This window comes from Euprymna scolopes, chromosome 11, assembly GCF_053919585.1.
Source record: "Euprymna scolopes isolate OS-2025 chromosome 11, ASM5391958v1, whole genome shotgun sequence".
Classification (NCBI taxonomy): Eukaryota; Metazoa; Mollusca; class Cephalopoda; order Sepiida; family Sepiolidae; genus Euprymna; species Euprymna scolopes.
In genome coordinates this window covers 19,601,639-19,613,712 of record NC_136492.1, presented here as the reverse complement: position 1 = coordinate 19,613,712, position 12,074 = coordinate 19,601,639, and the positions used below count along the sequence as shown (strand labels likewise).

General features: G+C 29.6%; 1 protein-coding gene across 3 annotated transcripts in view; it reads left to right on the top strand.

Moving 5' to 3' along the window:
* The window catches only part of LOC145287790 (tyrosine-protein kinase Src42A-like), a 430,888-nt gene that overhangs the window by 208,152 nt on the left and 210,662 nt on the right, over positions 1-12,074 (top strand). The window contains exon 3 of one of the 3 annotated variants that reach the window (XM_080135621.1): positions 9,555-9,605. The exons of the other annotated variants lie outside the window; for them this stretch is intronic. Coding sequence (XP_079991747.1) covers positions 9,555-9,605 — 51 coding nt within the window. The remainder of the gene's footprint in view (positions 1-9,554; positions 9,606-12,074) is intronic. 3 annotated transcript variants of the gene reach the window in all.

Below are 12,074 nucleotides of genomic sequence, written 5' to 3'. Positions count from 1 at the left end.
TATAGACTTTTGTCATTCATTCGCTATATTGCTCTGTAATTACATTTAGCTTCTTAAATAAGGATTAGTATATATTATAAGGAAATGAAGTATATTCCCACACACATATATATATATATATATATATATATATTTGTAGAAATTATTAAAGTAAGATGCCATTTCACTTCAAGTAGACTGATCTTATCTTTTTTTTTTTTTTTTGTTAATGTGTGCATCGTATTAATTAATATTATTTCAGTATAATATAATGACCTTATTAATTTATTAAAATTTGTTCTCCCTTCCCATTTCAAAATTGATTTCTCTTTAATGTTACATATTACATGTTTCTTTATCCTTCATTTGAATATCGTCAAACTAGAAAGATGGACAATCTCCTGAAAGTAACTTGCCTTGTCGACTTCCATTCTGAGGTCACCTCTAACCCTAAGACGTCATTCAAACTTTTCCATTCAAACAGTGACCCTCATTATGTAACATCATCTATAGATTGCATCATTACGTCTTTCTAATGAATTCGTTTCATAACTTCATTTCACGTTAATATCAAAAGAGGAACGACTGATGTCCTATACAGTTCTAGGAAGTCCACTCTCCCAGGCATTTGCCTCCAATCGTTTGGATGGAATAAGTTTATTGCTTACTGTTTGAGGCGCTCTGACTGGGGAATGCTGATGGGGCTGCTCACGCAATTTTTAAAAGGCCAGAGTACTCCACCATTAGCGGCATTGGCTTGGCTCTCCCCACCATTTGTCCTTTTGTCACATCTTCTTTTAATAGGAAGAAAGTAAATAACAGTTCATCTCGCTACATCTAGTTATGCATGATAACCTGGTTTAAGAGATAACCCTGAATCTGTCTTCCTTGCTTGGAGTATCATGCGTCAAATCAAAAATTTAGTTTTGTTGACTTCCATTCTGAGGTCATCTCTAACCTTTAGGTGTCACTCAAACTTTTCCTTCAAACAAAGGCCCTCATTATGTAACGCCTTTAGCATATCACATCTTTTTAATTACTTCATTCTAACGAATTCATTTCATTATACTTCATCCCGTGTTAATTGCATTCAAATCACAGATCATGTCTTAATATTCAAATTTCTTGATCATTATTTATTACAAAAAGAAGACCAGGCTACTTTCACACACGTAAGAGAAAGACAGGCAAACGGATAATTTGCATTGCTACACCTATTACATTGTGCATTGCTCTGTCACCACCATTGGGGATGGCGACCTGGATACAGATTTCCTGCTTGATATCTCACCAACCAAGAGACAAAAATCTCTGTCTGAAAATCACAAGGTTTCAATAACTTCTGCTCTGGAGTCACCTCTAACACTAAGGTGTCACTCAAAATTTTCTGTTCAAAAGTGTCCCTCATCATGTAACACTTTCTGTTGAATATGAAAACTAGTGGCTACACATATGCAAATATATTTTAGTGACCACCTTGCTAGGGAAAATCACATCATCAGGCCAAGAATATCTCTGAAAGTATCAGTCAAAAGCATTAACTTTTTTTTTATATTAAAACCAATCTATAGGATTATATCATTGCCAAGGGCAAAAGGGGTAACCAGATAAAATAAGTGATCACATTATACAAATTGATGTGGGATCTCCCAATATAATTTTATAGTTATGCTTTTTTAGTTAGCATTAAAATATCCGACTCTACTTTTAGTAGTTATTTAAGGAATACGGATCTTAGAAGAAGTCGTCTTATACCAGGTTACCTCTTTTACCTTTGGCAATGATATAATCCTATAGATTGGTTTTGGTATAAAAAGGTAATGTTTTTGACTGATAATTTCGGAGATATTCTTGGCCTGATGATGTGATTTCCTTTAGCAGGGTTTTCACTGAAACATATTTGCATATGTGTAAGCCACTAGTTTTCATATTCAACATATTCATATTGCTCTGTCTAAACATTGAGCACTCTTTGATAGACACATTGTGTGTTTTTTTTTCAATAACTGAACAATACTACCAATAATATATATATATATATATATATATATATATATATAATCACATTTTCATTACTTTTTTCTAATGGGTTAATTTTATTATACTTTATCTCATGTTAAGCGCATTCAAGTCACAGATCATGACTTAATATTATCTACATTTCTTAATCATTGCCCATTTTTTACTTTGATCTTTTCCTTAAAGTTTTTTAATCGACACTTTCATTTCACTTCCATTTTTTCCACTGTTTATTCTCCCCCCCCACCACCACCACAAATAATCAATTATATAAAAAAAAAAAAAAAAAAAGACACATCTCATCATTAGCATCCATATCTGACAGATTTAAGCATTTGTTTCTGAATTTTTGAGATAAGGATTGTTCATATTATTTGGACTACTGTTCTCATCTTATTTTCACAACATTTCGTTCGATGCAACCTCCGACCTTCTTCAGGTATATCTTGTTGAACTTGGGAATTTTTCTATCAAACTAGGGGAATCTGCACAGAATTTTGAATGGAACCGTCTATTTAATCTACAGAGATAGCAAGAACACATGATGTAGTGGATAAAATACTTGGTAAAATTTGGTTGTAAGTTACGCTATTCTAGAGATTACAGGTGCCATGTTTTTTTTGGTATGAGTTACTTATGACTTTTACCCAGTCATGGCTGATAGAACAACAGCATGAATTAAATAAAGAGTTCCAATTAAAATTTTGTGCAGATTCCCGAGTTTGACAGAAAGCTTTGACAAGATACATCTGAAGAAGGTCAGAGGTTACACCAACCGAAACATTGTGAAAATAACAGTCAAGATGAGAACAGTAATCTAAAGAATCCAACTGATACAATATTTTAGCAACTGTTTCAGAAATGTGTCTTTTAACAGGCCATCGTTTTTGCAGAGACTGGTGTTCAAAGAATTTAGCTGATTTCTTGTATGTCTGGTTGCGATGGATTATTGTTGATGCTCAGACTCGTATGCCTTTTGTCCAATTGAATTTTACATCTTTCGGCTGCATTCGTGTCATCCTAATTCAACATTATGTCCTCATATCATGCCCCCACCCCACCCCCCAAACAACAACCATCTGCACAATTTATAAATCTGCTGATCTATTATTAGCTCATGTTCATTGACCCCCCCCCCAATTTTTATTTGGTGTTCTGATTCGTGTATTGCATTGTAATGATTCTGTCTTTTATTCAATTTAAGATTAGTCTGTAATTACTAGAGATACCAGTTGTACACACCTAAATTCCTCCATACACACACACACACACAGACACACACACACACACATATATATATATATATATATATATATATATATATATATATATATATATATGAGAAAGAGATAGGTAGTTTGCTTAAAGTATTGTTGGTAAATAGATATGGAGAAGTATAAGAAGGTTACAGCAATGCAGGGAACCGGCTGTTGTATTGGCATGACGAAACGAACGTCTTATTTGTTTTGTTATTTTTTTTTTAACTTCGTATATCCATTCATTTTTCAAGATAATCACAATACAAATTAGAAGAAATATCAAGACCTCCACCATCCCGGTTGCATCAAACAGTAAGTTCATGTTTACTGATTTGTATTGTGATTATCTTGAAAAATAAATGGATATACAAAGTTAAATAAAATAACAAAACAAAATAAGACCTTCTTTCCTTTGTCCATTTTTGGTCATATATGTCATGCCAATACAACAGCCGCTTCACTTCATTGCTATAGCCTTCTTATACTCTTCCATATCTATTATCGTCTCCCCTTTAAAAAATATAAAAATTTGTTGAACACTGTCTGGGAAATTAGAAAAGGTCGGACAGCTGACCTTGTGTGCGAGATCGTGATTTCCTGTTACTTAATCTAAGATCGTCTGTCATTAATGTCATTAATGTTAAAATTTCCCATAATTTCGTGGCAATGAATGATGGCCATGGGGTTCCTTGTTAATGAAGTCAAAGATGGCTTCGTGGCAGGGTTCAAATTCTTTGACCAGCATTGATTGTCATCTCCTGCACTGATGATTGCGTAAGCATGAAACACTAGTGTCTGTAGGTATTAAAATAATTATAATTTATAATAATACTACACGTGCACATTAGATAGACCCATTCATGTATCGTTTTGATCTCTTCTCACGTAATGAAAAATCTACCTGACTTTTTTTGAAATAGAATTGTAGCGGTCATTTTGAAATAGAATTGTAGCGGTCATTTTGAAATAGAATTGTAGCGGTCATTTTGAAATAGAATTGTAGCGGTCATTTTGAAATAGAATTGTAGCGGTCATTTTGAAATAGAATTTTAGCGGTCATTTTGAAATAGAATTGTAGCGGTCATTTTGAAATAGAATTGTAGCGGTCATTTTGAAATAGAATTGTAGCGGTCATTTTGAAATAGAATTGTAGCGGTCATTTTGAAATAGAATTGTAGCGGTCATTTTGAAATTGAATTGTAGCTGTCATTTTGAAATTGAATTGTAGCGGTCATTTTGAAATAGAATTGTAGCGGTCATTTTGAAATAGAATTGTAGCGGTCATTTTGAAATAGAATTGTAGCGGTCATTTTGAAATAGAATTGTAGCGGTCATTTTGAAATAGAATTGTAGCGGTCATTTTGAAATAGAATTGTAGCGGTCATTTTGAAATTGAATTGTAGCGATCATTTTGAAATTGAATTGTAGCGGTTATTTTGAAATAGAATTGTAGCGGTCATTTTGAAATAAAACTGTTCTAGTGTGACTCCCAACTCTCTCCCTTTCTCTCTATCAGTGTAGTTGTCTGGAAAAAAAAAGGGGGGTGAAAAATAAATTATTCAAAAATATCGGCACAAAATAAGTTATCAAATGCAAGAAAATTTGATAATGATGAATAAAAGGATACCCTAACTTTCAAACACACCGGAAGTTGGCACCTTCTCTAAATTAAGGTATGGAGACATAGAATCGATAAAATTTCCGAATATATTTTATGTTTATTTTTTCATCCCATTATAATAAAAATATATAAAAATATGTTAACTTTTTTATCAATTATTTTTTTTATTTGTTAATCGCTTATCTTTATATATATATATATATATATATATATATATATATATATATATATATATATATAACGTAATTAAATATAGTTAAAACTGTAAAAAATGACACATTCATAGTTTTTTTTTTTTCATGTTTCTGTAAATATATTTTTAAAATATCTAAATAGTTTGACAAAATATATAACATTAACTTAAATAAACAAAGTTATTTGAAAAGATATATGATTTAAAAAAATTTTTAAATTGATAAAGTTTACGTATTTTATATATTTTTATTAGAAGGGTGTTAAAAAAATAAACATATAATTGAAAATTGTATCGATTCTGTGCTTCCATACTTCAATTGAAAGACGCGGGTGCCAACTTCCGGTGTGTTTGAAAGTTAGGGTCACCATTACCGAAAATTTACTTGCGCTTTACAGGTTGTTTAAAAAAAAATGTAAAAATGTGCAACGTTGTCTAGACAACGCTGGTCATCAATTTGAACATTTGTATACATGATCCTTCAGTTGCATCTGTCTTCTGTATTTGAAGCTATTCCATTTCACTCTGTTCCTAAATAAAGGTTTTATAATCATTCGAAGTGTGAGTACATTTTTCGAGACACCTTGCATATGTAACACACGCACACACACACACACACACACACACACACACACACAAATTCTCACTTTTAGATTAGATATATAGATTTTACTTTTAACTTTAAAACCAATATCAAACATGGCGAGTTTACATCGATCGAAATGTTATGCAAGTAACACTCAAGATGAGAAAATTCTTCCGATTAATTCAAATAATACTGTTCTCATCTTGAATATTATTTTCACAACGATTAATGAAACAAGAACATGAATTAAATAAAGGGTTCTGTTTGAAATTTCATGTAGATTCTAGAGTTCGTCAAGATACACCCAAAGAAGGTCGGAGGTTACATCAGTTGAAACCTTGTGAAAGTAGTACTCAAGATGAGAACAGTAGTTCAAATAACACCAGTAATACTGTATAATAATATTATTATTATATCATTATTGCTACAAACAATAATATGCTTTGTGCAGTCGTCTCTGGTTCAGTTTGAAATTTTGTCGCGATTCCAATGTCGGCGTAAAGATTCTCACGAATCTGGAGAAGATTTGAAGTTACGTCAGACGAAGTGTAGAAAGTATCCGAGCTGTGAATGGTAGTCTTAATAATCCAAATAATATAACTTTTTTTTTTTTCTAACTGCTGAAAGAAAAAAAAACATATTCAAAGTTTGATTTTCTAAAATGGTTAACAAAGCAAAAAAAAAAAAAAAAAAAAAAAAAAAGAACAAAAAAAAAAACAGGATTTAAAAATAAATACACAACCAATAAATGTTACTGAAGGCAAGATAAGTTACTCTTTATCTACCTGGATAAGTTTATTTGTGTTCTAACTTTTTTTAATGCGTTTATTTAGTTACAAATACAGGTAATGTAAAACATGCTAAGTTAGAATGGAAAACAAAATGGCGATCTCATTCAAGCCTCAATAATCGCTCAAAAATCGAAAATTAAACATGATACTGATAGAAACCTATTCAATAAATGTCACCAATTGTGTACAAATGTATTTAGTTTAATTTTCGATTTTTGAGCGATTATCGGGGCTCGACTACAGCTACTTAAATGAAGAGCTTCTGTAGAAACAATTTACTATAATAATTTAATTGTTTTTTCACCTTTTTTTTTTTTTATTTGTTTTGCTTATTTTGTAAAATTTCCCAAAGTTTATATTTAAGAAATTTTGCATTGGATTCTTTCCATTTTTCTTATTGTAGTCTTTACTTCAGGTGGGAACTGGTTGATGTAATAACCATAACTTTGATTTGTCCAAGTACTTTCAAATCCTTCTGTATTCATCTTCAGGGATTAATTGAACTGGTTGGACTTTTACTATTTATATTAATGGATTTCCCACCTAAAGTAAAGTCATCATTACGAAAAATAGAAAGGATCGAATGTAAAATTAATAGACTAAAATCGTCTATTGAATTTAACGAATTATGCAAAAAAGAAAAAAATGCTGCCCAAATACACATATTTAAGAAATTATAAACAAACTAAAAATCTTCTTGTGTGTCTTATTTAGATAAGTTATTATTTTCTTTCTTTACAATGCAAGACTTAAAATATACAAGGGTAGTTTGAAAATTAAAGTCTCCTATTTTTTTTACCCAAAAAGTTGAAGAGTTACAAAAACAGGAGTTGTACCATTAAAATGAGCGACTTTTTCTCCTCCAGAATTTTTTCTACATTTCACAATGCACTTTTGCCAGGAACTCAATGACACCACTCTGCTTCTGGCACACATCCATGACTGGGTTTACTTTTCTTAGAGGCTTACACCGTCAATATCTGTAACCAAGAAATAAAACTTTTAGGTGATGAATGCGTAACTTCAGTCATCATGACAATACAATTTGAAATCCCCTCTGATCCATTTGGTTGTAATAAAAAAATAAAAGATAGGAGGCATTACTTTTGAAATGTCCTTGTATATTTCCCCATAATGTGAATATTTTTTTTTGTTTGCAGTTAAATAAGTGTGCATGTTTGTTAGCCTTTTTTTTTTTTTTTTTTTTGCCAGTATAAAAATTTCAAGTGATTCATTTTTGCAAACATGTATCTAGCTTCTTTCCCCTCCCCTTTTTGTTTTTTTTCTCTTTGCTTAGCAATATGATTTTTTTTTTCTTTGCTTCTCATAAACAGATTTTGTTTCGTGTCTTGCATAAATTGTTGCTTACTGTTGGGATTTCACTAACAAATGCTGACCAAGGTGGGCATAATAGAAAGCTTGCTGGAAAATTATTTTACAACACTAACCAATTAGCCTTTTTGCTATGTAATTATTTTTTCATTCGTTAACTCTTTCCCCTTTTTCGTTAACTCTTTCCTAGCCGCATTAGTGTAGAAAGCAAAACTGACTAATCCATTTTCATTTTTAACCATTGCAATATTTTATTAAGTTTTAAGAGTTTGTATTTTCCGTAACTAAACGGAAAAATGAGCATATTTGGAAAATATAAAGTATACATTGTATCAATATATTAATTTTTTTTTTTTTTTTTTTTTTTTTTTTTTTTTTAAGGTTATGACAATGCAGTATTGTTGAAAAAACACTTGGGTAAGAGACAAGAAAGTAAAAGAAATAATGACAATTTTCCATTACAAAATATTTATTTACCAACATTATGTGTCAAATCAGGATGAGAACATGGGGTAAAATTCCCAAATTTTCAAGGTATACTTCATCTTCAGAAAGAAAAAAAAAATTAAAATATGTACATTTAAGAACTTCTGCGAACCTACCCTACTGTGGTCCCATTCCTTCCAGTTTCTGGCATAAATACACCTCCACCGAGTAGTTGTACATATTTTTAATTTTTCTCTTCTTTCTGAAGATGAAATATACTTTGAAAATTTAGAGAATGTAACACCATAATGCCATCCTAATTCGACAGATTATGTTGGTAAATAAACACTCTATAATTGAAAATTATTGAAATCTTTCAATATTGTCATTATCCTGTTTACCTTGTCTTATACCCAACAGTCCTTTTCTACAAGACTGCATTGTTATAGCCTTCAAACACAACTCCTTACACACTACATACAATGCTTTAAGCAAACTACAACATTTTCCTTTTATTTATTTATTAAATGTAGAATTTTTTAAAACCTTATCAAATTGGTTCTGGTTTTAATTAATTTAAGAATAAACTAGAACTTAAAAAAAAGAAATTGACAGAATCTGAGATTTTGGGTTTATTTTTCTATTTATTCACCTGGCTTATAGAAATAAATAAAAATCATTTGGACTTTTTTTAATATATTTATTAAAAAAAAAAAAAAAGAGAAAAAAAAAGTTAAATTTTGAGACCATTATATGTCTACTGCATATTTACAAAACAAATGAAACCAAAAGTAGTTTCCTCCAATGACTTATTGATCATTTGTTTATCACTGTTATTTCATAACATGGTTATTATCCTTTCTTCTTTTTTTTTTTTTTTTTTTACATAAAAAATGTTTCTTATTTCAAACAGTTCTTTCTCCTTCTAATAAATCTTCTGTAATGAACTATAGACTAAAAACATAGGAGCAACGCTTTTATTCAAATATTTTTTACAAAAAACTTCTAAATGGTGCAAATGTTTTTTTTTATATTTCTATCAAAGCTTTTGCACACTTTGAGGCCAAATTCGGATATTTATTCAATATTTATAGAAAAATAAATGCATAGCTTATTTAAAAAAATATTAAAAAATAATTACTAACTAAAAGGGGAAAATTATCAAAGTTAATGTTTTCACATAAATATCTTTTTGTTTTCTTTAAAAAAAAAAAAAAAAAAAAAAAAAAAAAAAATCTTGGTTTTGTATAAACGACCGTTCCAAGATCGGTTTTTAAAATCAAACTCTTCAGTTGAAAATATCTACAATTTTTTTACAAAGATGACAATTAATAATTTTTTTTTTCAGTTACAAATAGTCCATGGAGAGACACTAGCGGAATAAGTTCACCAGACAAAGGTATTAAGCAAATGATATATATATGTGTGTATATATATCTATCTCTATATATATATATATAAGCTGTTGTTTTGAATTGTTCTTCTGCATATACTTACCGTAAATGTTTACTAGACATATGGGCTAGTACTAGGAAGAAAAAAAAGTCAGTCATTCTTTTATTTAGTCTGTCCATAATTGTATATTTATTTTTATTTATTTTTTTATTACAAACCTCTAAGTAGTTATGAGTAAATACTATTTTCCCAAATGATAATTCACATCATGGCTGCCAATGAATGACAACTAAAATTGCTGAACTCTTTTCTTCTTCCTTTAAAAATGCTTCTGTGATTTCCTCATTTTTGACCCTACGTTTTTTTGTTTTGTTTACAAAATATCATTGACCGAATTTCTCAGTCATTTGATAATTATAGTAAAGTCATTTTTAAGCGTCATAGCCACCATTCATCTCAAGGTGTGTTTCTTTGTTTGTTTGTTTTTTCTCCATGCCTCCCAGATTGGGAAAGCAGTATAGCTTTTTTTTTTTTTTAAAGATCGGAATAAAAATCATCAAATCGCACCGTATTTGTTCAGTTGATAATCCATTTTTTTTTTAATATATATCCTTTATTATACTGAAGTAGAATAAGGGGCTAATCGAAAATGTTGTTATTTTAGAAAAAAAAAACTTCTTTAAAGACCATTTTGTATTCCTACACTGCAACAAACAATAAATAAATAGAGAGAATATATAAATACTTGCATATTTTTCATATTGATGTTTTTATGCATCTATAAGTATATTTAGGCAGCATTCCTTCCTTTAGGCATATTTCACTAAATAACAGACAATTTCTGTCTACATATCTTTGGATTCTTTTCCAACTTAAAAAAAAAAAATTCTTGCTTCGGGCAAGAACTGGCTGATGTAGCTGTCATAGTCACTGTTGACCCAAGTACTTTTGAATCAGTCTGGATCTATCATCAGGGATAATTAACACTGAACTGATTTAAATATATATATATATATATATATATATATATATATATATATATATATAGGGGTGGGACAAAATAAGGGTCCTATTTTTTATAATTCATAAATTCATGTAAGTTTTAAGAAGTGTTTTTCGGCCAAAATTTGTTTTGTTTATTTCAAAAAAATCTCGGAAGGGTCAGTCTACACACACATAAAGTTTGGTGAGTTTAACTTTTATTTTGTGGAAGTTATTCAAATTTAAAGATAAGGCTCTTATTTTGGCCCACCCTGTATATATATATATATATATATATATATATATATATATATATTATATATATATATATATTATATATATAAAATAAAAATATATTTTATATATAAAATATATTTTGCTCTTTTTTATTGAGCACTCTTAATAACCTCGTTTTAACTCATGAGTTTTATTTCCTGAATAGCTTTAACTTGGTTTGTGTGTGTATATATATTAGGCACCGCCAAAAATGGCCGCAAAATCAAGTTGTTGTTGTTTTTTAAAACTAAATTACATTTATTAAAATCCATTATTTCTGAGTAACTTTTTTTTTTCCAGAAAGATAAAACCCTGAATTTTATCATATAGAAAACAGAATAATGTAAAACTTTTTCTACTATTTTTAATTAAATTTTAAATGTTAAATTTTCCCAAAAAGTTAACAATTGACATTTTTTGTCTTGCACAAAAAACGTACATAAATATTTAAAAAAAAAGGTTTTTGAAATAATTAATTTATTTATTTATTGTCTAACTAAGATTTAGGATGATTTTCTAAGAGAATATGCAAAAATATTATAATATAAGTATCTGAATTTCAAATAATTCCACTTATTCATATAGCTAACCAGATTTCGCGTCAATTTTGCGACTCTGTTTACGTTTGCGTCTGATAAGGAGAAAACTATGGAAGACCAAACAGGCCAAAAAAACTTATTTTTCAGTGACGAAAATTTCAATGTATTATTAAGCTGAGGCTGGCCAGTACCAGATGGGTGACCATTTGTATGAGTTTGGTTTTTAATGTGTATGTGTGTGGGGGCCAGACTCCCCAAAATGGGGTGAGGGGCAATTTAAAGCAGAATAAAAAAAAATTATTTCAGCGCGTTTGGTCCACCGTAGTCGAAAGGCGGCAAACGTTTTCAAACGGGATCGAAAAAAATGATGCTATTTTTAACACAAAGGGCACAATATTTATCGAATTTTTTTTTTTTGTATCGATTATTCAAAGCATGCCCTGTTTAATAATGGTCATGCATTATTCGGCTCGCTAAAAAAAAATTGTTAATTTATTTATCAAAAATTTTAAAATGGCTTTTTTCGTATAAATATTAAAAAATTTTTTTTTTGTTTTGCTTAACTTAAAATTAATTATTTTACTTAACATATTCACCGAATTTCACACTTCAAAACTCAAAAGCGGGATAATTAAACACAATCGAAGTTCTGATATTCAGACGTCAAAATAAGGTAT